We start from the raw sequence: 27,962 nt of genomic DNA on the forward strand, positions 1-27,962 counted from the left end.
CTAAGAGTTTTCTTGCTTGCCGGTGTAAAGTCAGAAAAGGGAAAAGGCTCAGTGGTAGTGCAGAAAGTCTTTTATCTGGTCCCTGGCATCCCAAATTAAAATACTTCAGGCACAAGGACTAGGGAAAAACCCCACCTGAGGCCACAGTCAAGATAGACAACACTGGTCTAGTCATGCTGATTCATTATAAGAAAGTCTCATATGCTTTTATCATGCCATTGGAGGAATGGACTTGCAATGCAAACAGGAGGCCATTAAATTATACATTCTTACATTATAAGAAATGTGCATGCTAAAGATCCGTTTAACCTCTCTTGGCCCTTATAATTAGATGTTGTGAGCTTCCCAGAAACACTTAGCTGCCCACTGTTGGTCTACAGTTCTTGTCTAGAATGACCTTGGTCTGATCCAGCAAGTCATTTCCTGAGATCTTGTGAACTTGGCAAGAGAATAAGCCACTCACTTAAGGAATTGTTTCTTAAACGCTGGTGTTGGCTTCAGAACAACGAGAGTTCAGAACAATGCAGCCAAGAGCCTCCCTTCAGTTTCTAAACACACATTAAGGCAACCATCATTAATGGGCACGCCTTCCTCAAGAACAGGAAGGGGTCAGGGGCTTTACGCCTCTCCTTGAGCTGTAGGCTGTTGTCCCTCAGGCCAAGGCCAGATCTACTTAGCAGCTTCCCTTCTGAGCTGAAGCAAGTCAATGTCCAGGTGGGCAAGCATCCTGGGCTACAGCCCTCCATTTGAAAGAGTCCTCTGCTTGAAAGGCTATCTAGCCCTTAATGGTTTAAGGCAGGGGTGGGAAATCTTAGCCACTCCCCCGCACATCCCCTCAGGGCTAAGCTGTCAGAGGGCGGATGCTGACTGTGTGTGAGACTGAATCCAACAGGAACTAGAGCAGAAAATAGGCAGAGCCACACCTTTTCTCTCCCTTTTATAGCCACATCTGTTCTATCTTTCCATTTCTGTCATTCTCTTTCTCTCTTTGTCTCTCTGTTTCTGCCAATCTCTCTCTCTCTTTCGGCTGCCCTCTTCTCTTCTTGTCTGCTGGCTGGGAGAGCAACAGGTTTGCTCTGAGCCAAACTGATCCTTTGCAGAGGGTGTTTGAAATTAGGAAAAAGGGCTGCACGAGATTAGTACAAGGGCCACATAAAATCAAATTAGCCCGAGGAATGCAGAATTGCCTGCCTGCGGTGCAAGGGAACGCAGCATGAAAACCACCATGCTTAAGACATGCTACCCATGCTTAAGACATGGCCACCTCATGAGAAGAGAAGACTCCCTGGAAAAGACCCTGATATTGGGAAAGATGGAGGGCACAAGGAGAAGGGGACGACAGAGGACGAGATGGTTGGACAGTGTTCTCAAAGCTACCAGCATGAGTTTGACCAAACTGCGGGAGGCAGTGGAAGACAGGAGGGCCTGGCGTGCTCTGGTCCATGGGGTCACGAAGAGTCGGACATGACTAAACAACTAAACAACAACAATGCCCTTGACTAACAAGCTACTGCACATGATGGTGATACAGGAAAAATAGGAAGCTTCATTATAAAGTCAGGCAATGGCCCATCTAGACCAGTGCTGTTGACACTGGCTGGCAGTGGCTCTCCAAGGCCTCTTGGAGATACTGGGGACAGAACCTGGGACCTTCAGCACACAAAGCAGATGCTGTGTCACTGAACTAATAACACACCTATGATCTTCCTGGTTTGTGGTCCTAGATTGTGGTTGGGGATGAGCAATTCTCGTTGAAATATGGAAGGTCAGGCGACTCCCTTGGCACACTTTGCAGCTGGTGTTGGTTGATCTGGGTGCAACGTCTCTGAACCTGCTTCAGTTGCTGCATGCCCAGACTCAAGAGTAGTAATAGTAACTGTGCAGGCAAAAGTCAAGGTAACTGTGGAAAAGAATCTGACCCAGTCAAGGAGATTTACGCATAGATTTTCCTTATGGTTTAACAATCAGGGAACTCTGGACTTTGTAGCTCTGTGTGGGGAATACAGCAGCAGACTTTTAAAAACTCTCAACATCCTTAAACAACAACTCTCAGGATTATTTGGGGTAACTGTTAAATGGTATGGGACTGTTTTAATTGTAGGGTGAGGGTGTGGCCTTGTACCACTTTAACAGTGTTGGCTTCCCCCAAAGAATCCTGGGAAACGTAGTTTGCTAAAGGCCCTGAGAGCTGTAAGGAGGCCTCTATTCCCCTCCTAGAGCCTAAGTTCCTTGGGAAGACAGACTCTTAAACCACTCTGGGAATTGTAGTTCTGGGAGAGGAATAGGAGTCTCCTAACAACTCTCAGCACCCTTAACAAACTACAGCTCCCAGAACTCTTTGGGGGGAAGTGGTATAATACTGCTTTGAATGTATAGTGCAGACGGGAGCATGCTTAGGAGGTAGTACTAATGGCTGTGTCCGGGCAGGTTGAGCGGCTGCCACTCCCGCCAAAAGGCTCTGCATGGAACCCTCTGCACAGTGCTTCAGAGTTACTTTAATTTATGGTCCTTTCCACCGAGCCATCTCTTGTGTTTACATTTTTCCCTTTAAATGGTGTCATACATAATTTGTTCTCATAAATAAAGAAGAGAGCCGTGCTCCTCTGAATTTATTATCTATTTTTGCAGCATGCTCCTGCCAGCTTTTTATGATTATTTGAAGACACTGATAAGTGCTTACTTTCACAAAGGCTATCATAACTGTACACTTTGGATCCCATTCCTACCTGCAGAAAAATAAGACCCCATAAAAATTTACAGTGCAAACCTCTGCATGTATGCTCAGTCCTATGGAGTCCAGTGGGGCTTATTTCTGGGTGTGTATAGAATAATAGCCATAAAGTAAAATTCTAACCATGTCTACTGAGGAGTGAATCCTACTGAATTCAGTGAGGCTTATTTTCAGTTAAATGGGGTTAGGATTGCAGCTTTAATCTCATTCTCTTAATTTATTATGACTATATTAAATTTATCCCATCACATGGTGATTTTTAGAAATATAAAGCATCTTCCCTAACAGTCAAGCCAGCCGATTCAGAATCTGCTAACTTGATCCCCTCGATTCAAGATTCAAGCGCTCTCGTTTGGTTTAAAGGAAACCCAACACATTTTAAACATTTCTAATCAATGATCTGACATTCATATGGCTAGAGTATAGTAAACTGATTAGATCTGCATGCTGTGAGATCTCAGTGAAATGTGCATCTTCAGGTACGCAGAATATTCAGGTATGCAGAATATTCCGTATTATTCCAAGTCCTTATTCAGATCCAGAGGAGGTGGGAACCCCAAACAACCAATAAGAACTAAGTATACCTAGTGGCCGTATAATGCTGAGAGTGTCGTTTAGGTAGAAGACCCAGAAGGCAGGGGAAGAGGAGAAACGGAATGAAGTACCCTGTGCCTGGAACCCCGAATGTTCGAGGATGTCATGCTGCAACATTATGTTGCAGGCCCCGCTTGCAAATCCATTTGTGACCACATTTCCATACACATTCCAATATTGGGTGGGTGTTACACTAGTTTATGATATAAGTGCTTATTTTACGCTGTAATAGTATGGGAGGGAAGGAGAAGTGAACAGTACAGGCACGTATTTCTTGAGGCTCAGGTTGAGCTGGGAGACCTGATCGTCATCAATATTATTCCACCGTTCTCCATCCATGTGGCTTGTTTTTAAAGAGCTAAAGTGCTGTTGGACTCTCTGGTTCCTGCGCTGTGAGAGAGCAGATGGTATTTCTCACCATCATCTAACTAATCCCATAGCAGAAGTAGAAGAAGAGAGCAGGTCAGTAAATATTTTTCTTCCTTCCTTCCTTTTTTCTTTTCTTTTTTTAAAATGAAACCTTGGAAGTAGGAAAAACCCTGATGTATCTTTCCTATAGAAGGCCATAACTAATGTGTTTTTCCATCATTCAAGCCAAATCGTGATTATAGAAGTCTTGCTCTTCCTCCCTCCGAAGCCATGGCAAAACTCCCAGGGCACTTGCTAGGATCAGGATTGGGCCGGAGAAGCAGGAATGGTGCCATTTCTATCATTATCTTAGCAGCAGCAATTTCCCCCTTCCATTACGGGAGGCACAAGCGGTCATATCAAAGCATGGCTAAATGCAATCGCAGGAGCTGTGTTGATTCTGGGCAAACCTAAGCCAGTGGTACAGAGCCTGTGGCTCTGTGGATGTTGTTGGACAACAACTGTATTCAGCACCAGCCAGGATGGATTGTAGTCAGGAGTGTGCAGTGTGTTTGGGGACGGTAGTGCTCACCTGACCTGGCCTGAGGCGGGGGGGGGGGAGGATTGAGGCAGCAGGGAGATTTGGCGCAGTGCAAATACACCAGCAGGAGCATCCAGTTTCCTCTGTCGATGTGCTTGCACCTCACTCAACTCCTTACTCCTCCACCTGCTGGTGAGCACCAGCAACTCAGCCGTCAGGAGATCAGTTGCGTTCTGCCCTCTTGCAACACCATCTACTACTTGTTGTAGTCCAGCAACTTCTAGAGGGCATCAGGTTGGGGAAGACAGCTCCAGGACAACCACAGCACCTCTGCTAAATGTCAAGTGCTGGACTTTGCATAGCTCCACGCAGCTCACATTCTAAGTGCATCCAGCTGACCTAGGAGGCATTTTGGGATGGGGCCTTTTCAGTGGTGGTGCCAATCTCGTGTCATTCTCTCTCCAAGGAGGCTTGCTTTTTGTCCTTCTCCCACTTTCCGCCTTCACTTTTTAAAAATTGCTGCTCTTCATTGGTGGGTTTATTCTGATTTGCTTTGCTCTGGTTTTATTGTTGTTTGCATTGTGTTGCAAACCGTCATTTGGCTAATGGGTGGCATCTATATCTAAACCACCAAATAAATCAATTAATTTGTGCCAATTGCCCCTGGAGATAGGGTTAACAGCAAGGAGAATGTCTTGAGAGCTGCATGCAGCCTGAAAGATGTGTATTTCCTGGCCTTGTTCTTTCCTAAGGCTTCTCCCCCTCCCTTGATAGTTTCCTGAAAGTATGCCCTTACTTTTAAAGGGCTTATTAGCATTCAGCCAAATGCAGTTCTGGTTCCTGCCAAGACTGAGCAGACTGTCCAGCTAGATTTTGCTGCATTCCAGGATCTGCGATTCAGGCATTTGAATTTGTCATCAGATTGAAATGGAAACCAGCGGAGGCAACAGTGGGCTCTCTCCGAGCTCGTAAATCAGTCTGCAGCAGAGTGGCTTGTTCTGGGCCTTTGGACTGAGTGGAAAGGAAACCTTGCAGGAGTGTGCTTGGAGCACCTTGTCTAGGTCTTCTGAGCAGTGACAAGATCTCGCTTTGCTATTGATCAGAGTGGAGCTCAAGGAGAGTGTGGAACAGCCCTCCAGATTGTGCAGCGCAGCTGATCTTGTGAAGGCGCAGACAATGACATAGACCGAGGGGGAATGCATGTAGTTCGATGGGAGATCACAGGATTAGCAGGCGTAAGGTCACGAGTTCAATTCCTGACATCTCCAGGTAGGGCTGAGGAAACACTCGCGCCTCAAATCCCAGAGTGCTGCTGAAAGTAATACTGAGCTGGATGGACCCATTGGCCAAACTTGGCAGAAAACAGCTTTTGTTGTAGAACTGTAGAGTTGGAAGTGACTCATCCAGCCAAACCCCCTGCAATGCAGGAATCTTAACTAAATCCTACATGACGGATGGCCACACCTTGACTGATTAATTGGAAAGACACCTGATTTGGTATTTAAGCAAAATAAAGGAAGGAGGGAAGGCGGGAAGCCCGCAGACTGTCTTGCCAGAGTGGTGCATGCTTTAGTTATCTCTCGCTTGGACTACTGCAATGCGCTCTATGTGGGGCTACCTTTGAAGGTGACCCGGAAACTATAACTAATCCAGAATGCAGCAGCTAGACTGGTGACTGGGAGAGGCCACCGAGACCACATAACACTGGTCTTGAAAGACCTACACTGGCTCCCAGTACGTTTCCAAGCACAATTCAAAGTGTTGGTGCTGATTAAAGCCCTAAATGGCCTCAGTCCAGTATACCTGAAGGAGCATCTCCACCCCCATCGTTCTGCCCGGACACTGAGGTCCAGCACTGAGGGCCTTCTGGCGGTTCCCTCACTGCGAGAAGCCAAGTTACAAGGAACCAGGCAGAGGGCCTTCTTGGTGGTGGCACCTGCCCTGTGGAACACCCTCCCACCAGATATCAAAGAGAAAAACAACTACCAGACTTTTAGAAGACATCTGAAGGCAGCCCTGTTTAGGGAAGCTTTTAATGTTTAATAGGTTATTGTATTTTAATATTCTGTTGGAAGCCACCCAGAGTGGCTGGGGAAACACAGCCAGATGGGTGGGGTATAAATAATAAATTATTATTATATAAGGAAGGTAGCTAGTGGACAGCAGTGGAGACTGGTGCCCACTGGAACTGGTAGGGCAGAAGGTAGAGAGGGCAACAGTTGGTGAAGCAGAAGCCAATGACAGGTGGAACCAACTTCTTCTTCTTCTTCTTGTTGTTGTTGTTGTTATACTTCCTTATACTCATAGAACTTGGGGCAGTTCACAACATAAAATTGCAATACACAAAGCACAAAATAAACAACAAAAACAAAGGCAATCCAATCGTCTGCCCCCCCCTTCCACAACACATTTAAAAGGGCATCGGATATCAATCAGCCCAAGGCCAGGTTCAAGAGGAACGTTTTCACCTGGCACCTATAGGTGTATAATGAAGGCACCAGCTATTTCAGGTTTGGTCCCCATTCTCCTCCCTGCAAACTTCTACAAAGGCAAGAGATGGAGGAGGAGGAAGATGATGGCAAGAGCCACCTTTGGACGATATGTAAGGAAGACGGCAGGCATTGCTGCAGCATCAATAGCCCTTACAGACCAAGAAACCCCTTCCTTGAATCCTCATCTCCCTCTTGCCTCGATGTCCAAACTCCCTGGATTTTTATTCTTATAGCAAAATGTTTAAACTCTGAAATATTCAAGGAAGTATTATGGAAGGAAGGGATCAGTATATCTGGAGAAGCTGGCTTGGCTACAAGGGTTAGCCCAAAGGTACATGAACTGACCGCTCCAGTTTTGGTCTCAACCTTCGAGGCTCTGGGAGAAGCCATCTAATTAATTTTCACATCCAGTCTCTACTGGAGGCTGCTTCATTGTTTGTGGTTTGTGGATTTACTGGCAGCAAGACCACTATGCCTCAGGAACACTGTTTCCTAAGGATCTTCAGAACAACCTTGTAAATTTCCTTGTTCAACAAGGATGTTATTTATACCCTAATCTAGCTGTGGTACACACAGGGCTCCTGCATGCTCAGGGATTCCTCTTATCCATCAATGGCCTTTGCAGATCTGTATGTGAGACTGATGAACTCAGGGAGACTGTGCAAAGTTTTGTGCATGCACCAAAGCTTCTGCCTGTCTTTGGGTTGCAATGCCTGTGACAGGGACAGAGCCAAATATGTGTGCAAACCGCACATGTATAGGAGCCTGTGGCAAGTTCTGCCAAGAATGTTGGCAATATTAATTTTAAGAGTATAAATTTCCTTGCAACCAAGAATGCACATGAAAGAATTTAGAAGTCTTGAATCCACGCATTGTAGATTTGTAGAATGCACACGGCTCTGGTTATATATAACTTGTTAGCTGTGCTGCAGCTTGGTTTGCTGAGTGCTGGGTGATGCTTTAATTGAATTTTGTGGGTGAGGCATAGACTTTCAGTCTAGGGTCTGGGGTTTTTTTTTACAGTCTTTTAAAAAGAAATATGCATGCTTTCTATTTTGCTAATCAGTTTTTGATGTGCGTTTCCTATTGTTTGCTCTGTTTCCCTCTGGGTTGAAGGCACCACCCTTTATGGGCTGAAAACCTGGAGAAGTTGTCTAACTTGTTTGGTGGGTGGGCTAGCTGCTAGATGGAAGTCAAGTTCTTAATTTGTCCCAGTGGGCAAGAAGGTGGTGACCAAACAAGACTCCAGAGGCCATACTCTGTTTGAAAAGATTTATTTTAAATGCATCAGCAGAAGACCAGTGAATGCATTACAGTTTGTAAAAAAAGATATAAGCAGAATAATATCAAAGAGGAAGCAACAGCACATCGTGCGCAAATGAATCTTGGGAGATGCCAAATACAAAGTGACTATTGCATGCATAGTGTGAAATACCGTATTTTTCGCTCCATAGGGCGCACTGGACCATAGAGCGCACCTAGTTTTTAGGGGGGGAATAAAGGGAAAAAAATTATCCCCCCTCAGCCCCAAAGAGCAAAGAAGCCAAGACAGCGAGCGGGATCCATCCCGCTGGCTGTCTTGGCTTCCTCTTTAGCCACGCGCAACCTCTCCAACTGGGAGAGGCTGCGCGCGGCTTTGGCAGAAGCCAAGACATAGCTTCTGCGGATATGTCCGCAGATTGCGGATAGCTGCCTGAAGCCCAGGGAGTGCAGCGCGAGTTGGCGCTGTGCTCCCTGGGCTTCAGGCTTCAGGCTGCTATCCGCAAGCCTTGGAAGCCCGTGGGAACTCCCGCCGCACTCCGAAGGCTTGCAGATAGCTTCCTGAAGCCTGGAGAGCGAGAAGGGTCGGAGCACACCGACCCCTCTCGCTCTCCAGGCTTCAGCGAAAGCCTTCATTTGCTCCATAGGATGCACACACATTTCCCCTTCATTTTTGGAGGGGAAAAAGTGTGTCCTATAGAGCGAAAGATACGGTATGCCTTTTAGTTTAAGAGAAGGACATAGCTACCAATTGAAAGCCAAATTCCAGGAAGCAGGCTCCTTAGGTGCATGTTTCTACATATCAACCAGGTGTCCTAGAAAAAAGAATCCAGGAAAATCCAACAGAAAATTAGTAAAAATCAAATCAAATAGTAAACCTAACCTGAGAACTAAAGTAATCTATATTCAAAGTTGTCTATAGACCGAAGCTCAGGAAAAAACAACAACTAGTTTGTGTGTAAAATCTCAAGGAACAGTGCGGATACAAGGGTAAAATCCTCCCAAAACAAGGAACAAAAATTTAATCAATGCTGCATAGCTCAATATCTGGAAAACTCAGTACAGGAAAGCCTAACCCAGTGGAAAATTATTACAAGGAGAAATAGCAGAATCTAAAAACAGAGGTTTTTTTTCTTTGTGTGTTCCAAGCAAGATATATCTTACAGCACAAAAAGACATAAGAAAAAACTGCTTGTGTAAAAACGAGATGAAGCTAAGTTGGAAGTCCAGAGAAGAAACAAAAAAGTTCTCTCTGTTCCCCAATATCCCCAAACCCCCTTCCTGCTCTCTGATTGGTTCCTTTAATGTTGTGGTGCAAATGCAGTGGCAGAAGGGCAGGATGGTTCAACCAGTGCCCTTTGCACTGTACCAACCCTCCCCTGCCCCACCCAGTAAGCAAAAGCAGCTCACCTGCTGGGTGGCTAGCATGGTGCCTTTTGCCTCACCTGGCAAGCTGCTTCTCTCTGCCTATCCACACACACAGAGAGAGCATCAGTAGCACTGCATAGCATGGTGCATGATTTATTAGGATCAGCAGACAATTCTACAGTGGTGAGCCAGCAAAGGATGTTGCAAAAAGTTAGTGTGTTGCACTTGGCTGTGAAAACCTGGGTTCACCTCTGTTATGTAGTGAGTTGAATAGGATCCAAAAGGCAGCAGTCTGATTGGTCCTAGAACAATAGGATCCAAAAGGCAGCAGTCTGATTGGTCCTAGAACAATAGGATTCACAATGCAGCAGTCTGATTGGTCCTAGAACAATAGGATCCAAAAGGCAGCAGTCTGATTGGTCCTAGAACAATAGGATTCACAATGCAGCAGTCTGATTGGTCCTAGAACAATAGGATTCAGAATGCAGCAGTCTGATTGGTCCTAGAACAATAGGATTCAGAATGCAGCAGTCTGATTGGTCCTAGAACAATAGGATTCAGAATGCAGCAGTCTGATTGGTCCTAGAACAATAGGATTCACAATGCAGCAGTCTGATTGGTCCTAGAACAATAGGATTCACAACGCAGCAGTTTGATTGGTCCTAGAACAATAGGATTCACAATGCAGCAGCCTGATTGGTCCATAGGAGCCACCCAATCCAGCTCCAGGTGGAAGTGAATCCGCAACCTGATTGGCCTGTAGGTGAATCCTGGAATTAGCCAATCATGTGGGGCCCATTGTGTAAATAATGTATATAAAGCAGACATTCTGGGGGAACTTCCATTCCTCCTCACAACTATGAGCTGAATAAAGAGCATGAAATCCACTCTAGACTCCGAGTACAGTGGTACCTCGCAAGACGAATGCCTCGCAAGACGAAAAATACGCAAGACGAAAGAGTTTTCCGTTTCTAGAGTCATTCCGCAAGACGAATTTCCCTATGGGCTTGCTTTGCAAGACAAAATGTCTTGCGAGTTCTTGCGAGTTTGTTTCCTTTTTCTTAAAGCCGCTAAGCCGTTAATAGCCGCTAATCCGCTAATCCGCTAATAGCCGCTAATCCGCTAATAGCTGTGCTTCGCAAGACGAAAAAACCGCAAGACGAAGAGACTCGTGGAACGGATTAATTTCGTCTTGCGAGGCACCACTGTATATTTCAACCTCCCTGACCAGCCACAAAGTTCACTGAGGCTGCATCTACACAGCTATAAAAAAAAACGCTCAGAGAACGCTATGAAAAAACGTTTTAAAGCTCACAATGGAAAACTTCTCAGTGTTCCGGTTTCGGCTCTACAGCACCACCTAGTGCCACAGTGTTAGAATGCATTTATAACTACTTTTAAAAAAACGAATGTAGCTGAGTCCTTAAGTATCTGAGCCTAGTCTTCTTACAAAATGGGGTACGCTCCACCCATGCATACCACCCTGGGCTGTGGTGCTCTGGCAGATGATGACATTGCTCCTGTTCTGTTAAAAAAGTTCCTTATTTGTAGAATTGTAGAGTTGGAACTTGGAAGGGACCCTGAGGATCATCTAGTCCAACCCCCCTGCAATGCAGCAATAGGCAGCTGTCCCATACAGGGATCGACCCTGCCACCTTGGTGTTACCAGCACCACACTTTAACCAACTGAGCTATCTGTTAAGTTGTGGGTGAACATATCAGACGACACAGCGATTCTTCAAATAGCTCTTGTTTATTCACAGGCCAGAACTGAACTGAAGAGTTCAGCCAGCCTGCTTTTATAGAGCTCCAGTACAACACAACTGTAACAACTTTCTGTAACTATCCAATCACTGAACGTCACTTTCAATCCCTTATATGCATATGTGGACCTGAGTGAGAACTATCTACATAATCCCCCTGCTGACCCAGGGTGAGAACTTCAGTACATAACACTATCCAGGCCCTTTCTTCAATGGTTCCCAATTCATTCCCAAGGGAAGGTGGTGCCTATGACAAGCAGAACCATCTAATTCCTGTTTGGTCCCCATCCCCTTCCCTGGTACGCTGTGCTAAGATGAAGGAGGAAGGAATCTGACACACCTTGTACTGGTTGCAAGTAAGAAGGCAGGCAAGTGGGGGGCAACTAAGATTGGCAGGGCAGCTTGCCAATTGCCCTAGTGGACCAGCCTCCGCTGCCTGCGTTCTTCCTCTGTCCTCTGTGAGTGTGTCTGTCTGTGTGTATTCTACAGCTGCCAGATTTACAGTTAATAATCCTCCTGTGCTTCACATGAGGCGCACTGTTATTTCTGTTTCCTTAATTTGATCTGTCTCCTGGACATCCTAGTCATGCAGTTCCCCAGCTGTAAAATGTAAAATCCTTACATGATGGTTAAAGAGGATGAGGGTGTAGTCAAAGCCTTTCGAGAAGACAAAAGCCAAGATTTTTCCTTTTAAAAAAAAAGCATCGTATTAGCATGTATCCAGTTTAAACAGTGCAAGATTCTGTGGTGGTGGTGTTAAGGTGGAGAATGAAGACTTTCTGTTGGAGAATAGCTTGTTTGCTGCTTAAAAAAAGAAAAGGAAAAAAGCAATGGGGCAGAGAGGTTTTCCACAACCAGGGAGGCAAAATGCACAGCCTGGAAAAAGGGACTCACAAAATATCAGGGATCGATGGGCAGTACTGCAGATGCTCACCATTTTTTCCTTAATTTTGAAAGGGAAATGCTCTCATTCGTGAGCTTTATAGTGGTGGACATCTTTGTTTCCAAGGAAGTCCTCCCAAACTGCTGTGAAATTAAAAAAGGGTGTTTAAATGTCCGTTTTGTGTTGTTGTGGCAGCGGAGTAGGAGTGTGTCTCTTGCCCCCAGTGGTGTCACAGGCCCTAGCCTGATTCCCTGGAAAATGCACGCATGGTCTGTCTCCAGGTGAAGACAGAAAAGTCTTCATTACAGTGAGTCTTGGTCCCTAAAATTTGTTTTAATTTGTTGGAAGCCGCTCAGAGTGGCTGGGGCAACCCAGTCAGATGGGCGGCATATAAATAATAAGCTATTCTTATTATTAGCCAGAAGGAGACAAAAATGCTCAACAATCATGTCCCACAAAGCACCCGAAACTGCAATGAATGTGCTGACTGGGATTAGAAGAAACCCCCCCAAAAAAAACATCCCCTAAGTGATTGAAATTCTGCAGTTTCTGTGCTGGGAAAACATGATTTCCTCACAACTGAAGCAATCTGGGGAAAGAAACCCAGACCCCTCACAACCAATGAGTAACAGCTGCCCTTTTTATTGTGCAGTAAAACAATCCTCTTGTTTAACATATGGTCGAGGATGTGTTGATTCTGTCTTTCTGTAATTGTCTGCATTGGTGATCTGCAGGATCAGAAACACAAATTCCTGGGAATCTTGACGACTCATATTTTAAAAGCCACAAGTTTCTAGTCTCTATGATTCCAAGGTAAAACAATACAAATGGGTGTGAGATACCACATGGCTGAAAATGGTGTGTTTACTTTGGTTAAAAGTACATGTGTGTTGTTTAGCTGATGTTTTAAGGGCCATGGATAGTGCCCCAGAGACAGGGTGACCATACACCATACTTTATTTGAAGGATTGTTCAGTCCACATGTGGTTTAAAGGTAAAGAATCCTAAGAAGGGATTGTAGGAGGGGGTCCTTCAATAGTGAAGGTAAAGGTAAAGGACCGCTGGACAGTTAAGTACAGTCAAAGGTGACTATGGGGTTGCTGCGCTCATCTTGCTTTCAGGCCGAGGGAGCCGGTGTTTGTCCACAGACAGCTTTCCAGGTCATGTGGCCAGCAGGACTAAACTGCTTCTGGTGCAACGGGACACCATGACAGAAACCAGAGTGCATGGAAATACCGTTTACCTTTCCGCCACAGCGGTGCCTATTTATCTACTCGCACTGGCATGCTTTCGAACTGCTAGATTGGCCGGAGCTAGGAAAGAGCAATGGGTGCACACCTTGTTGGGGGGATTCGAACCACCGACCTTCTGATTGGCAAGCCCAAGAGGCTCAGTGGTTTAGACCACAGTGCCACCCGCGTCCCTAATAGTGAACACCTGGAGAACAGACTGAGCAGGCACACAGGCCAACTGGCCACAGCCTTTCCCATTATGGTGGTTTTTCTATTTAAATTATAGCAGTCTCTTCTAAATTTACATTTATACATATCTATGCTTTTGTAAATATTACCCACATCAATGTCCTCTTTCGCTCCCTTGTTTGGTGATGCATTTCCTCCTTTTTGATTATGTGTACTGCTCTCCCCCACAGGATACAGAATTTCTTCTATCTGCCTTCACATCCTTCACTTTCTGCTTAGCGTTTGTCTTAACCACATCAGCCCTGACCAAAAAGCCAAATTTTGTTGAAAACCCAAACCTTAGGTTCAAAATACATGATGCTAACCAACACATTTCCTAGAAGTCTGCTTGCTTAACTTGCACAGATGAGTACACATCGAGGAAAGAGGATCCCATGATTAATAATTTGGGTTTGTCCAGTTTGGTGAGCAGTGTACATTGTTGGGGCGCAAACACACACTCACATTTTCGGTGCCTGGTTAATACAAGTACAGTGGTACCTTGGTTCTCGAACTTAATCCGTTCCGGGAGTCTGTTCGACTCCCAAAACCATTCAAAAACCAAGGTGCGGCTTCCGATTGGCTGCAGGAGGTTCTTGCACTCAAGCGGAAGCTGTGTCGGACGTTCAGCTTCCGAAAAACGTTTGCAAACCAGAACACTTACTTCTGGGTTTGCAGTATTTGGGAGCCTATTTGTTCGACAACTAAGCCATTCAAGAACCAAGGTAACACTGTAATATAGTAATGCAGTCCATGGCCAGCCAACAAGCATGTTTCTTTCCATGACTTGATGGCTGCTGACGGCTGCTGATAAATTGGTTGCTTCACACTGTGGAGTTGCGTAACTGTGCCATTCGCTTATTTGTAACAGAAGGCTGTTGAAGCATCTTGCGCAATGCCAGCACAGTGGTTTCCAAGCTTTTTAGGCCGTCTGTATTTAATATACTGTGTACCCGTTTTTCTCTCCCAGGGAGCCTGGTTTCCATATGCCCTTAGGGCTTAGGGCTGAACTACATGTTACATACAATTGTGTGCAAGTTTCCCCAGATGGCATTTTCCCTCCCAGAGAAGCAGGGTTGAGAGGGAATGATGTAAAGGGAAGAAGCCGTGGGGGAAAGAGATGCCTAGACTTTTATCCACCTGCCTCTTCTCTTTCCCCCTCCATTATATTTTATTAAGTTTCAACATTTTTAACATTTGCAATCAAAACACAAGTTCGTCTTTTCTCTTATTTTTATCAACGCCCCACCCCGTCTTCCATGGGGTTGTTGTCTCTCCCCTTCTGCCACACCCTATGTTCTATCTATTAAAACATAACCACAGCATTATAATCTAATTAATTGTGATGCTCATAACTCAAATCCTGCTTGCGAGTTCTTCATACTATAATATTTCTTTAACTAGTCCTGAAAAAGGCTTCCATTCTCCCATGAAACACTCACCATTAGAGTCTCTTAATTTTGTTGTTAATTTTGCCAGTTTCATTACCATACCTATCCTTTGCCAGTTCCATAGTCCATTACCATACCTATCCTTTCTTCTTTGCTTGTTTGTCAGCCTTGTTGACAAGTAGGGCAGGACATAAGGAAAACAAAGTTTCTCCGCTTTGGCAAACTGTGACAGCATTGCTCATCATGACCTCATTTTCTTTTCTCAAGTGCTGCTCTCAGTTGTTGTTTTTTTAGTTTTGTACAGAAATTGCAAATCAGAAATGTGGGGTGGTTCTGTGCATAAGTGCTTTTAATGGTGTCACCCCTCTCCCCGGCGTTTTATTTACTGTATGAGCTGAAGAAAATCCCCCGCAAATGGTTGAAGCAGCAGTGATGGAGGAGGGGATACGCCATCATTTCCCCAGCACCATTTTGATGTTCGAAATTGCTCTCTCTCCCCCCGCTGCTCCCAAGCTAAAGAGAGGTACCAATATCATACTCATAGTGGTCTATAGCATGTGGGGCGGGGAGGAATTTAGATAGGAAAACGGTGCTGCAGGTAATGGTTTGCCTCCCTCTCCTTGTCCTGCACCACTTTCTCCAATCAAGAAAGAGCCCATATTTTGTATGACATCTCTTTTGCCCGTATGATGTAAAACTGGAGCGGAGAGCCTCAGACCCTGTGGCCCTCTGTAGTCTCTCTAGGCGGCCCTTGGAGCTTTCCACAAGGCATACCCCGTCTCTACAGGCCCTCCTTTCAACCTTGAGTGTTTTAGTCTGGCTGGATCGTGTCCTTCTACTCGAATATTTCTTACTTGTCTTGCTTGAGATTGCTGTGTGTGCAAAGGTCAAATTCACATTCATTGCTCCACCCACATTTCCTTTGATTCTGCATGTGGCCTCTGAAAGCTTGACCAGAAGGGAATGCGGCTCTGCTGCTGAAAAAGAATCCCCATCTCTTGGGGGATTATCTATCATCTATCTATCTAAAGCAATGACAAACCTAGACAGCATCTTAAAAAGCAGAGACATCACCTTGCCAACAAAAGTCCGTATAGTTAAAGCCATGGTTTTCCCAGTAGTGATGAATGGAAGTGAGAGCTGAACCATAAAGAAGGCTGATCGCCGAAGAATTGATGCTTTTGAATTATGGTCTGGAGAAGACTCTTGAGAGTCCCATGGACTGCAAGAAGATCCAACCTATTCATTTTGAAGGAAATCAGCCCTGAGTGCTCACCGGAAGGACAGATCATGAAGCTGAGGCTCCAATACTTTGGCCACCTCATGAGAAGAGAAGACTCCCTGGAAAAGACCCTGATGTTGGGAAAGATGGAGGGCACAAGGAGAAGGGGAAGACAGAGGACAAGATGGTTGGACAGTGTTCTCGAAGCTACTAACATGAGTTTGACCAAACTGCAGGAGGCAGTGGAAGACAGGAGTGCCTGGCATGCTCTGGTCCATGGGGTCACGAAGAGTCGGACACGACTAAACGACTAAACAACAACAACAACAATCTATCTAATCCCCATCTCTTGATGTGAAAAGGATGCCATGTGCACCCTTGTGGAGACCACTAGTAAGAAGACCTCTGTGCCTTCTGATGACTCTTGCTTACTGACAAGGCCACAGCTGTTCACAGTTTTGCAGAGCTGCCACTTTAAAAGAATAAAGGCCAGTGCCAGTGGGGCAGCCAGCCTTTCAGATTTAGGGAAAAGATGACGGAAACGATTTCCAAAGTCCTCCTCATTGACCTTGGAGCACAGCACTTCGGAAAATCCCATCCGAGTCAATGCCAGCCCTTGAGGGAGTGAAAACATAACCCCAACAAAACAAATTAAAAATAGATGTTTTGCAAACTTTGGGCCATGATTCATTCTCCGAAGGAGATAATACTATTATGTGTTTCCACTTCTCCATTAAGAAATTCCAGGGGGTGCAGAGCTCAGTGGGTTTGGTCTTCTGTGGGTTGAGTTCACTGGAGGCTTTTGGCATTTTGCAATATTTGCATTTATTTACAAATCTACAGGTTGTACACAGGTGAATGGACTAATGGTCTGCCTCAGTATAAGGCAGCTTCTTATGTCCAGGAAATATTACGTTCATTTATCCCAGGGAGCCATTTAGGGATGTGTTCTTTAATGCATCCCCATACCCCCAGAAATTTTGCTCTGTGGGACAGTTTTTGAGGCTCTGCCTCAAATCAGTTTAGGAATTTAAACATTACTAGAACTTGTGTTTATTTTTCAACAGACACATATACATTACAGTGAATGTCAGAAATTTGGTGGCTTATCAGCGTTCACATGGGAATGCACACAATCCGAGAGAAATATTGCCTGAAAACTCAGAGATTCACTAGTGAACATTGGCCATTGCCTAATATAACTGCCCACATTCTCTTATCTGTATTCCAGATTTGAGGACACCCACACTTGTATAGCTCTTTCTAGGTATTCACAAAACTCATCCACCTTTATTGGTATTCACATGTCATGTACTTAATGTTTGACATTTACCATAACTGATAGTTGATGCTTGCATGGAAATAAAAATGAAATAAAACACCACTATTCAAGGAACCTCCATAAGGACTTTTGTGGTGCCAAAGTTTTTAAATAATGGGCATCTCAGCTTCTAAAGCATAGATAAGTAAATGCAATTTAATTATAGCACCAACAGCATCATTACAGTGCCAGTAATTGGATCGTCTTACAGATAGAGGATGCTGATTCTTAAGATCATAGTTTTGGAATGTTTGTGTAGCGAAGTATCTTGTTAGGATGACACTGCTACTGAGGTCAATGGTCTCTCTGAAAAAATGCCTGGGAGCAGAGGTTAAACACAGAGTTTATTTTCCCAGTAGATTTAACACTGCGGTGAAAGTTAAGAGCTGAAACTTAATTAGCCCTGGTATTTAAGTACTTTGATAGTAACGGCGACCCAGTTCTGATGTTTTTGCACAACAGCAATGTTCTTGCCATTTCCCTAACATTTTATAAGCTTTAACCCTTACCATGTTGTTGTGAAAAGCCTCTGGGCAAAATCTGCCAGGAGCTCAAGATACAGTGGTACCTTGGGTTAAGAACTTAATTTGTTCTGGAGGTCCGTTCTTAACCTGAAACTGTTCTTAACCTGAGGTACCACTTTAGCTAATGGGGCCTCCCACTGCAGTCGCTGCGCGATTTCTGTTCTCATCCTGAAGCAAAGTTCTTAACCCAAGGTACTATTTCTGGGTCTATAACCCAGAAGTGTCTGTAACCTGAAGCACCACTGTATATGCATTTTTTATGTGGCCCAAGATTAACACACAGATGCACATGTGCCCATGTGTCTTGGAGGGAGAGAGAGAGAGAGAGAGAGAGAGAGAGAGAGAGAGAGAGAGAGAGGGAGGATGTCAACCTGTTCCCCTCTGGCGATGCCTGCTGTAGTTGATGGCTGCAGTCCAGGGAGGGGTTGTTCTAAGCTCTTGGGGACCAGTGACATCAATGAGACGTAATCAGGCATAACTTTGCTGCTTCCATGCCCAGGGTGAAGGCAGCCCTCAACTCTGGACAAAGCAGTTCCTGTTCTGCCCAGGTCAGTCCTGGACATCTGGCAACCATGCACAGAGGTAGTTTACTGAACTTAAGTAAATATTATTTGAGCCCATAACTAAAAGAAAAACATCACCTAAAATGGTTTTAGGAGGTAGAAAGGCTAATGAGTCATTTTTTCCTCACAAAACTTTTGAACTGGCAGAGTCCAGAAACAACCAGTCAAAGGGGGTAGTGTTAAAGGAAAGTAGTCAAAAGTGTAAATAATTACTAGAGGGGAGAATATATCTTGCTGTATCATCAATATTGTCAGCAATGTGTGCATTGCAAAATTCAAGAGGACAGGTCTCTGTCCCAAGGGGCTTACAGTGTAAAAATTGACACAGTGAAGATGACAGGAGAAGGGGAGGGAGATACAGTGGTATGTGCTGTGGCTGTATCAGCTGTAACAAGACTTGAGAGGACAGGAGTGATTTTATCCTCCAAGTGTCTTGCAAACTGACTCACAGCTATCTATGCCAAGGTTTCCATACATCTGTCGCTGAATTCAGGAGGCTAGACGCAACTCAGAAAAGCACAACTGAATGATTTCTTGCAGATGCAATAGAGGAGGCAGCCCCTCTTTTTTCTTTTTTCTTTTTTTTGCTTCCTTTGCTGCCACATAATAGGCACCCCTACAATTGTCCATTCATGCACATCAATCTCTGACTTCTGTCTTCTGTGGGTTTTCCTGTTGTTATTCAGTCTCTCACAGCTACAATAAACCTACCCTTAAAATTATGGACTTGTCATTTCTTCGTCAGAGGGCAAGCAGGCAAATTTAGCAGGGGATCAAATACTTTTTCCCTTCACTGTATGCCACCACTGCTGAAGGCCAGCACTGCATGCAACTCCCTAAAAAAATATATCAAGGAACTGCCTGGGCTCTGCAGCATCATATCCTGACTTATAAGCAAAAAAACAAACCACAATCTAGGCTCAGACATGGTAAGGATCCAAGCTTAAGCATGGCTTCCTGGTTTGTTTCTCCCACTTGTGCGGGCGGAAGATCAAAGTGGAAATGATTCAGCAGCATGCACTGGCTTTTCATTTGCAACAAACCACGATGAACCTGCAACCCCGTTTTACAAAGTACTTCTTTTGCAAAGAAAGTAATTATTCACACAGTACACATAGGTAACTATGGCACCCACTCCCACAGGAGGCAGTGAGGGCCAGTAGCCTAGATTGCTTTAAAAGGGAGAAAGACAAATTCATGAAGGAGAGGGTTATTGATGGCTATTAGGCATAATGGCTATGCACTGCCTCCACTGTCGGAGACAATATTACTTCTGAATACGAGTTGCTGGAAATCACAGGGCATGGGTCATGCTGTTGTGCTTGAATCTTGCTGGTAGGTTTCCCACAGGCATCTGGGTGGCCACCCCAAATCGGAGTGCTCCTTGATTCTTCTGTGCATGAATTGTTGTGGAATGAATGAAAATTGAACCCTCAGCATTGCAGGGGGTTGGACTAGATGACCCGGGTGGTCCCTTCCAACTCTAGAATCCTATGATTCAATTCTACGATTCTAACTGACTAGCCCCCATTTCATTTCAGTGTTTTGTCTCCCCCCTGCTGAAGCTGACTGTGCACATACCCCAAGTGGAGGGCAAGGGAAGATAAATACTCAGAGGCTTGAGCTCAGCCTGACCGGGCCAAGCGAACTTTGCAGATGGATTTCAGCAATACATCTTTGGAGGTCTCCTTCCGAGCTCCTCCCTGGCAGGGAAAGAAGCATTTGAATGGAGGCCAGATTCTATTTAATTAGGAGCAGTTGTAAATATGTTTCTGCACTTCCTTAAATCTGATTCCCCCCCCAAAAAAATCCGAATTAGAGCTTCATGGTAAAGCTCACATGTTCTACATACACAGGTAACGCAGAGAGAGCAGAGTGGACACAGACGCATGCCAAAAGTAGCCCCTGGGATCCTCAGAAATGCCTAGGGTCAGCTCCAATTTCCCACTCACTGCGCTAGCATAATTTCTCCTAGGCTAGCACTGGGATCTAAAGGAACAGGGGAAGGGAAGGAGCAGCAAAGAAAGCCAAGAATGTGTGGGGTCTTCTAGCTGGCTTTTGTTCGAAGAATCAGTGCGAAGGTCTTGGGGTTCATGGTGGATGACCCAAGGCTGGTGTTATGTACTAAGCTTGGATCCTAGAACAATAGGCAAGTAGGAACCTAGAATGCAACAACTGATTGGCCTGCAGGAAAAGACCAATCAGGCTCCAGGAGGGAAGCAGAATCAGCCAATCAGATGGGACTCATTGCGAAAATAATGTATATAAAAGCCTGAGGTTTGGGGGGCAAATGAACCACTGTTTTACAAGCTGCAATAAAGAGCATGAAATCAGTACAGAAGAAGAAGGAGTTTGGATTTGATATCCCACTTTATCACTACTGTAAGGAGTCTCAAAGTGGCTATCATTCTCCTTTCCCTTCCTCCCTCACAACAAACACTCTGTGAGGTGAGTGGGGCTGAGAGACTTCAAAGAAGTGTGACTAGCCCAAGGTCACCCAGCAGCTGCATGTGGAGGAGTGGGGAAGCGAACCCGGTTCACCAGATTATGAGTCCACTGCTCTGAACTACTACACCACACTGGCTCCCTACAGTCCCCCGAGTATATTTCAGTTGGTGACTTTGTGCACTGCCGCACCTACTCCTTTGCAAGCACCTTGAACTGAGCTTTAACAGCAACAAGAGCCAGGTGGTAGAGTACGAGGCTTGCATGCAGAAAATCCCTGGTCCAACCCCTGACATCTCCAGGTAAGGATGGAGGAACTCCCTGGAGAGCCAATCAGTAGAGAGTCTGTGCTCTAAACTGTGTAGCCAGAATTGTGTCCTCCAGATGTTAAACTGCAACTCCCATCACTCCCAAGCAGCATGGTGAATGGTTGGGGTGGTGGCAGCTGTGGTCCACCACCATCTGGAAGACACTACTGAGCTAGATAGGCCAATGACCCAACTCAGCATCTGACAGCTTCTGATGCTCTTGTATTGCAGCGGGCTGAGTGTACGCATCATAAGCTGTGATCCCAGTTTCAAACTTTCTTCAACCTTTTTAGAAAAGAAGCAGTTCTGGTGCCTGTTTCCAGACTAATAGAACCTGACAGGCATTTGTCCGGTGGACCTTCTCTTCTTCTTGGCTGCTGCACTTCTGACTTGGTGCCAAAGTCTGAGTTCAGCAGAAGATGATGGTCCTGGGCGCATATGAACTGATTTTCTGGGTGCAACAGAAGCGGCCCGAAAACATTCTTTGGAATGTCAACAAGAGGGCAATGTCCTCCTTCCCCTTCCCCTTCCATTGCACTCTTCCAGCGGCGGAACACACACCATGGCAACTTTCTTGGGTTGATATTGCAAAGATTTCCACACCAGAGAATAAAACAGAGGCCTCAGGAATTTATTTATTCCCTGCACATCTGGTGTCATGGGAGCGGGGTCAGGAAATAACCACAAGGTCAAGCCTGCAAATGTCTTCTTTTAATTGCTTCTTATGCAAGGTCTTTTTTTTTTTAAAAAAAAAAACCTTATTATTAAGTGGTTTATTTACTTCAGCTCTAATGATCGCAATGATGGAATGACTTTTTTCTGTTTTGCACCAAGTCAGCTTGCAGGCCTCGTGGGAATATCCTGCCACTGAGCCTCTTGGGCTTGCTGATTGGAAGGTTGGCGGTTCGAATCCCCACAACGGGGTGAGCTCCCATTGCTCTGTCCCAGCTCCTGCCATCCTAGCAGTACGAAAGCACACTAGTGCAAGTAGATAAATAGGCACCGCTGTGGCGGGAAGGTAAGCGGTGTTTCTGTGTGCTCTGGCTTCCGCCACGTTGTCCCGTTGCACCAGAAGTGATTTAGTCATCCTGGCCACATGACCCAGAAAGCTGTGAGTAAATGCCAGCTCCCTTGGCCTGAAAGCGAGATGAGCGCCGCAACCCCATAGTCACCTTTGACTGGACTTAACTGTCCAGGGCTCCTTTACCTTTTATCCTGCCAGCCAAACCAGGTCAGCGGATCACCAATCTATTGATCATGTTGAGCTCTGGAGATCATTAGAATTTCCCTCATTGCACAGTTGGAACAACTGAGTCCCCTTGGGGGAAATGACACATTCAATACAAATATGTGCAACAAAGCGCTGACTTGTGGTGAAAATGGTTGTGGTCACTACATAGATCAGCACATTCGCTTTTTGTTGAGAGCCTGACATTGGACGGCTGCTGAATAAAGGCAGCTGGATGGTACAATATGGGGGTCCAGGACCATTTAAACCTCAGTACCTTATTCAGACTACACATGCAAATATTTCATTTTTATAGCAGTTGCCAATGGGAGCTCCCTCTGGCCAGGTTTAAATAGCAGGCATGGGGGGAGCAGATTTGACTGCAGCAGGGTGGGAGGGAGGTTAAAGCTCTTCCCTGCCCACCCCTGGCCACTGCCCAAAGTTTCCATTCAGTTCAGGCCCCCTACACATGCTGTTTCCTCCTTTAAAGCCCATCTACACAATTGCTAATAGCATTCAAAAAGGCATTTTGTCTGGAAGTTAGAGAAGTTCTCTTCCGGATGTGAATGGGAGCTTTGCTAGGAATGAGTGGCAGGATCTGGGTGCCTCTCAATTCTTTTTTAAAGGCAAACATTTAGATTTGTTGCTTACTTTGCAGCTCAGCTCTGTGTGTGTGTGTGTGTGTGTGTGTGTGTGTGTGTGAGTGTGTGTGTGTGTGTGTGTGTGTGTGAGAGAGAGAGAGAGAGAGAGAGAGAGAGAGAGAGATCTTCATTGTCATCCTTTCACTGCATGGACTGAATTTACATGTATGTTGCATTTTAAGACGTGGGTCTAAATTCTACGCACATGCAGCACTGGGAATCTAGATTCCCCCAAGGAACAAAAGGGAGTGAGTGATGATGGGAACAGAAGCAGCAGCCAAAGGAAACCACGTTTGTTGGGGGAAGCCAACATGACCTGAGTTAGATTAATTAACGAGAGGCAATGTTGTGCTTTGGGAGCGAAAGCCTGCCAGCAACCAAGATTTTGATCCTGGTGTGGTAAAGCTATATCGGGCAACTTCTGGAAAAACAAACAAGAGTCCAGTGTAACTTTCAGTGGAAGTCTGTGCAAGTCCGTTGGTGTGGATCCAGTTACAGAATTATGCAAAGCGCTGCCAGGCTGATGCTGGGGGGAAGGGGTATTTTGGTGCCGATGAATAGTCTGACTTCATCTCTTTCTTCCCTTGACAGCTGGACCATTGATTGGAAATTGTAAGAGAGGCAGGGACTTCTGTTTTGCTAGAGATGCTAGCTTGAAGCAGCTGAACAGTTGCCCAGAAATGAGATCTCATGTATGTGTGCGTATTTTGGTAATAGCAGCAGCAGCAGCAGCAGCAGCAACAACAGTAGCTTGGTGCTGCATTGTTCCAAGCAAATGTACAGTATAGGAGTTGGGCTGTAGGGTAAGTGGTGCAACCCAGACCATGCATGTGGAGAAAAGTCATAACTCAGCGGTGGAGTGCATGATGTCCATGGAGAAGGTCCCAGGTTCAGTCCTTGAATCTCCCCAGAGAATCACTGCTTGTCATCATAGGCCATCCTGAGCTATTTGGACCAATGGTCTCTCTCCACATCACCCATTTTATATGCGAACTGCATACCGCTCAACCGTCCCAGAACAGCAACGATTGAGTACAGTGGTACCTCGGTTTAAGAACAGTCCTGTTTATGAACGATTTGGTTTACGAACTCTGCAAAACTGGAAGTAGTGTCCCGGTTTGAGAACTTTACCTCAGTCTAAGAACAGAATCCGAATAGTGGAAGGGCACCGGTGGTGGGAGGCCTCATTAGGGAAAGCGCACCTTGGTTTAAGAACAGTTTCAGTTTAAGAATGGACCTTCGGAACGGATTAAGTTCGTAAACCAAGGTACCACTGTACTGCTAAATCATCCACAACTACAAGCACCCTCAGTGTTTCCTTGGGGCAGCAGAGGAAGAACACAACTGCAGCTTGCAAAACAGATTAGCTGGTGCAGCTGCTGATACAATGGAGGATGTATTAAATGGGTTGTTTGTTGTGGCGGGGAAATGTAGAAAATGCATTTAGCAGACAGATCTGTAGGGGGACGATGGGAATGCAGTCAATGCATGAGCCAACTTTTGCGCAATACTCCTGCAATTCTCTTTTTAAGGACAATGCATTATATCAGTCGATACGTGGTATCATAGAATAATAGAATCGTAGAGTTGGAAGGGACCATAAGGGTCATCTAGTCCAACCCCCTATCTTTCACCCAATATGGGGCTTGAATCTGTGACCCTGAGATTTAAAAGTTTCACGCTCTACCAACGGAGCTATCCTGACTGCAGGATGTTTTGTTTTGTTTTGTTTAAAAAAATAACCCCTTGTTCTGTACAAATAGTTGAGCATTTTATCTACTTCCTGTCTAATTTCACCTGCTTCTCCTTTTATTTCCAGAGGCAAGAGACCCGCTAACCAGGAACCATGTCAGTGAAACTCACATTTGACTCCCCTGCTGATGGGGGAAGGATCAGCAGGAGCTGCTCCTTTGCTGGGTTCAGCAACGCGCAGAGCCGAAAATTAATGTGAGTCGCACAGTTACAAGCAGCAAGTTCCTTTTTCTTTTCCTCAGCTTATATGCCTCTTGTTATTTTGGCTCAACCTAGCCATTCAAAGCCACAAGCTGCTCTCCCATCTCATTCGTTTTTGTAGCTCCTCGTTTCCCCGCTCCCCAAATTGGATTGAGAGCTCTGGGCAAGGAGGGCTAGCTCAGTGGTAGAACATCTGCTCTGCATGCAGAAGGTTTCCGGTTCAATCCCCGGCATCTCTAGATAGGACTGAGACCCCTGTCTGGAATTCTGGAGAGCTGCTGCCAGCCAGTGTTGACAGTGAAGGGCTTGGGTAACCTGTCCTGAATCAGTACAGGGCATCTTCCAATGTTCCTGGGGTTTCAGTTCTTGCCCATGTGCCATTTTCATGTGAAACCCCCCTGCTATTCCCCCACTTAGATACTTGCAGATATGCAAGCTGAGTACAGTGGTACCTTGGGTTACATACGCTTCAGGTTACAGACTCCGTTAGTCCAGAAATAGTGCTTCAGGTTAAGAACTTTGCTTCAGGATGAGAACAGAAATTGTGCTCCGGCGGGGCGGCGGCAGTGGGAGACCCCATTAGCTAAAGTGGTGCTTCAGGTTAAGAACAGTTTCAGGTTAAGAACAGACCTCCGGAACGAATTAAGTACTTAACCCGAGGTACCACTGTACTTAACAGTCAAGCAGGGTGCAAAATGTAGAGAAACCAAATGTGACAGATTCATCCATTCCCAGGCCCAGATATAACTGGATGCCAAGGCTTCCTGGTTTATTTCTCCAGCCCATTCCAGAGGAATCATAAAGTGGGATTATCCAGGAAGCATGCAGGATCATGCTCCTTGATCCTATCAAACCACTAAACCAGAAACCCAGTCTTATTGCAGTGCCTGAATGAGGCCTATGTGCTTGCATGTTGTGTTAGAGTGTTGCATCTGACGCTTGTGTACTCAAATGAACATATGTGGAGCAGGCATGGATGCATGTGAGGGGTCTGAACACAGAGAAGGTACTATTTTAATTTAAAATATTATTCAGCTGCTCTCCAGCTATGACTCTCAGAGTGGCTCACAAGATTGACACCCAGTACCTTTTAAAATGAAAGCAATAAACAATGTACTGCAGTCGCACAATCAATCAGTAGGTGAACTGGGTTCCACACAGTCGCAAAAACAAAACAAAAAGACCCGCAAAAACCAAAATGCAAAATAAATAGCAAAAACAGGCAGACGTCAGCGTAACACTCAAAATGGAAGTGTGGCTCTCAAATTGGAAGTGTAACACTCAAAATGGAGCATGTTTGGCTTCTGAAAAAAGTTCACAAACTGGAACACTTACTTCCGGGTTTGCAGTGTTTGGGTTCCAAGTTGTTTGAGTATCAGGGCGTTTGAGAACCAAGGTACCACTGTACTTATTTTGTGGTTTTTATATTGTCATTTTATGTCATGAACCGCCCTGAGATCTGCATATGAGGGGCGGTATATTTATGATGATGATGATGATGATGATGATGATGATGAATCTATTATTATTATATATTGAATTTATATACCACCCTATACCCAGAGGTCTCAGGGCGGTTCACAGAACAAAATCAAAATATAAAACCACAATATATATAATCAAAATAAAAACAGTAACCCAATAATGCTCCCCTCCCCCCAAAGAACCACATTTTAAAAGGGCATAGGATGTCAATCAAATCAACTAAAGGCCCGGTTAAAAAGGAATGCCTAAAGGTATATACCGGTAATAAAGCAATCATCATCATCACCATCATCATCATCATATGAATATAGTGAAAGCAAACACAGTAAAAACTGAGTTAACAACCTCACCTAGGATAGACATATAACTAAAAGGCATGGGCAAATCTAAAAGTTTTAATGTAGCACTAAGCAGAAAATAAAGTAATCTTCCTTGTGAAGTGGTTTCATAACCTCTGATTTTGGATGATGGGAGGATATGGACTGGTTAGTCAGCATGGTGCCTTCCAGATATTTTTGGACATCAACTCCCATAATCTCTAACCATTGGTCATGATGGCTGTGGTGAGTCCAACAACATATAGAGTGTTGGCTACTGTTTGCTAGGGCATCTGAAGATGATATCACCAATCTGGAGAAGGTGACAGACTCTTAGGTTTATCACACTCACCCCAAAATGCATCCATAAACGTACATGGATTTCCACTTCCATTATAAAACCTGAACAATATCAAGCTCCAGCAAGTCCTTTCTGCATTGTGTTGGTTGTCTAAACTTCAAAAGGCGGGGATTGGGGGGGGGGCAGTGAGAAGAAAACCAAGCAGTCAATTGAACAAACAGACTTGAGACTGCAGTACATAGTGGGAGTTCTTGCAGGGAAAGGAGTCGAACAGCTGTTTCCAGGACCAGAGCACCTCCAGCAGAGTAAGAATGCTCCAAAGAAGCGAGTTTACATTTCCCCAAAGGATATCCAGTTACTATCCAGTTGTAAAGCATTTTTAAAAGCAACAACAATCAGGTCTTTATGTACTTTTGCAGGGTGGTGGAGAGATTGCAAAACCGAAGTCCTATTTTAGCTAGGAAGGGCTTGCACTACGAGTAGGCTTCAGAACTTCCAGAAAACAGATGCTGCTGTTATTTATGATTTCTGCACCACTTGTAGGCAATGTTTATGGCCAGACGCTCAAACTACAATGAGTTTGGAGCTTGAACATTGCAAGATACAGGCCACAATCCAACACTGTCTTAAAAGGCACTGAAGCCAATTGACATCAACATTCTTTAGGAGGTTTAACAGTGCATTGGGTCTTGACCACAATAATTTTTGGTAGAATTCCACCTTCTATTGCATTTAATTGTCCTTGTTTCAGCTTAAGTTGAAAATCAAAGGATAATGCACCTGGATGAGTGTTTTGATAAGGCATCATCTTTGCTGGGTCAGG

At 45.0% G+C, this 27,962-nt stretch overlaps 1 protein-coding gene across 4 annotated transcripts in view; it reads left to right on the top strand.

The window, feature by feature from the left end:
* The window catches only part of RIPOR3 (RIPOR family member 3), a 99,390-nt gene that overhangs the window by 19,065 nt on the left and 52,363 nt on the right, over positions 1–27,962 (top strand). For 3 of the 4 annotated variants that reach the window (XM_081867591.1, XM_081867592.1, XM_081867593.1), the window contains exon 2: positions 24,903–25,030. In XM_081867591.1, the coding sequence (XP_081723717.1) occupies positions 24,930–25,030 (101 nt within the window). In that variant the 5' untranslated portion in view covers positions 24,903–24,929. Of the gene's footprint in view, positions 1–15,336; positions 15,355–24,902; positions 25,031–27,962 lie in introns of those variants that run through there. The other variant, XM_081867594.1, reaches the window with a different exon arrangement.

Source organism: Podarcis erhardii, assembly GCF_964252035.2.
Source record: "Podarcis erhardii genome assembly, chromosome: 6".
Lineage (NCBI taxonomy): Eukaryota > Metazoa > Chordata > Lepidosauria > Squamata > Lacertidae > Podarcis > Podarcis erhardii.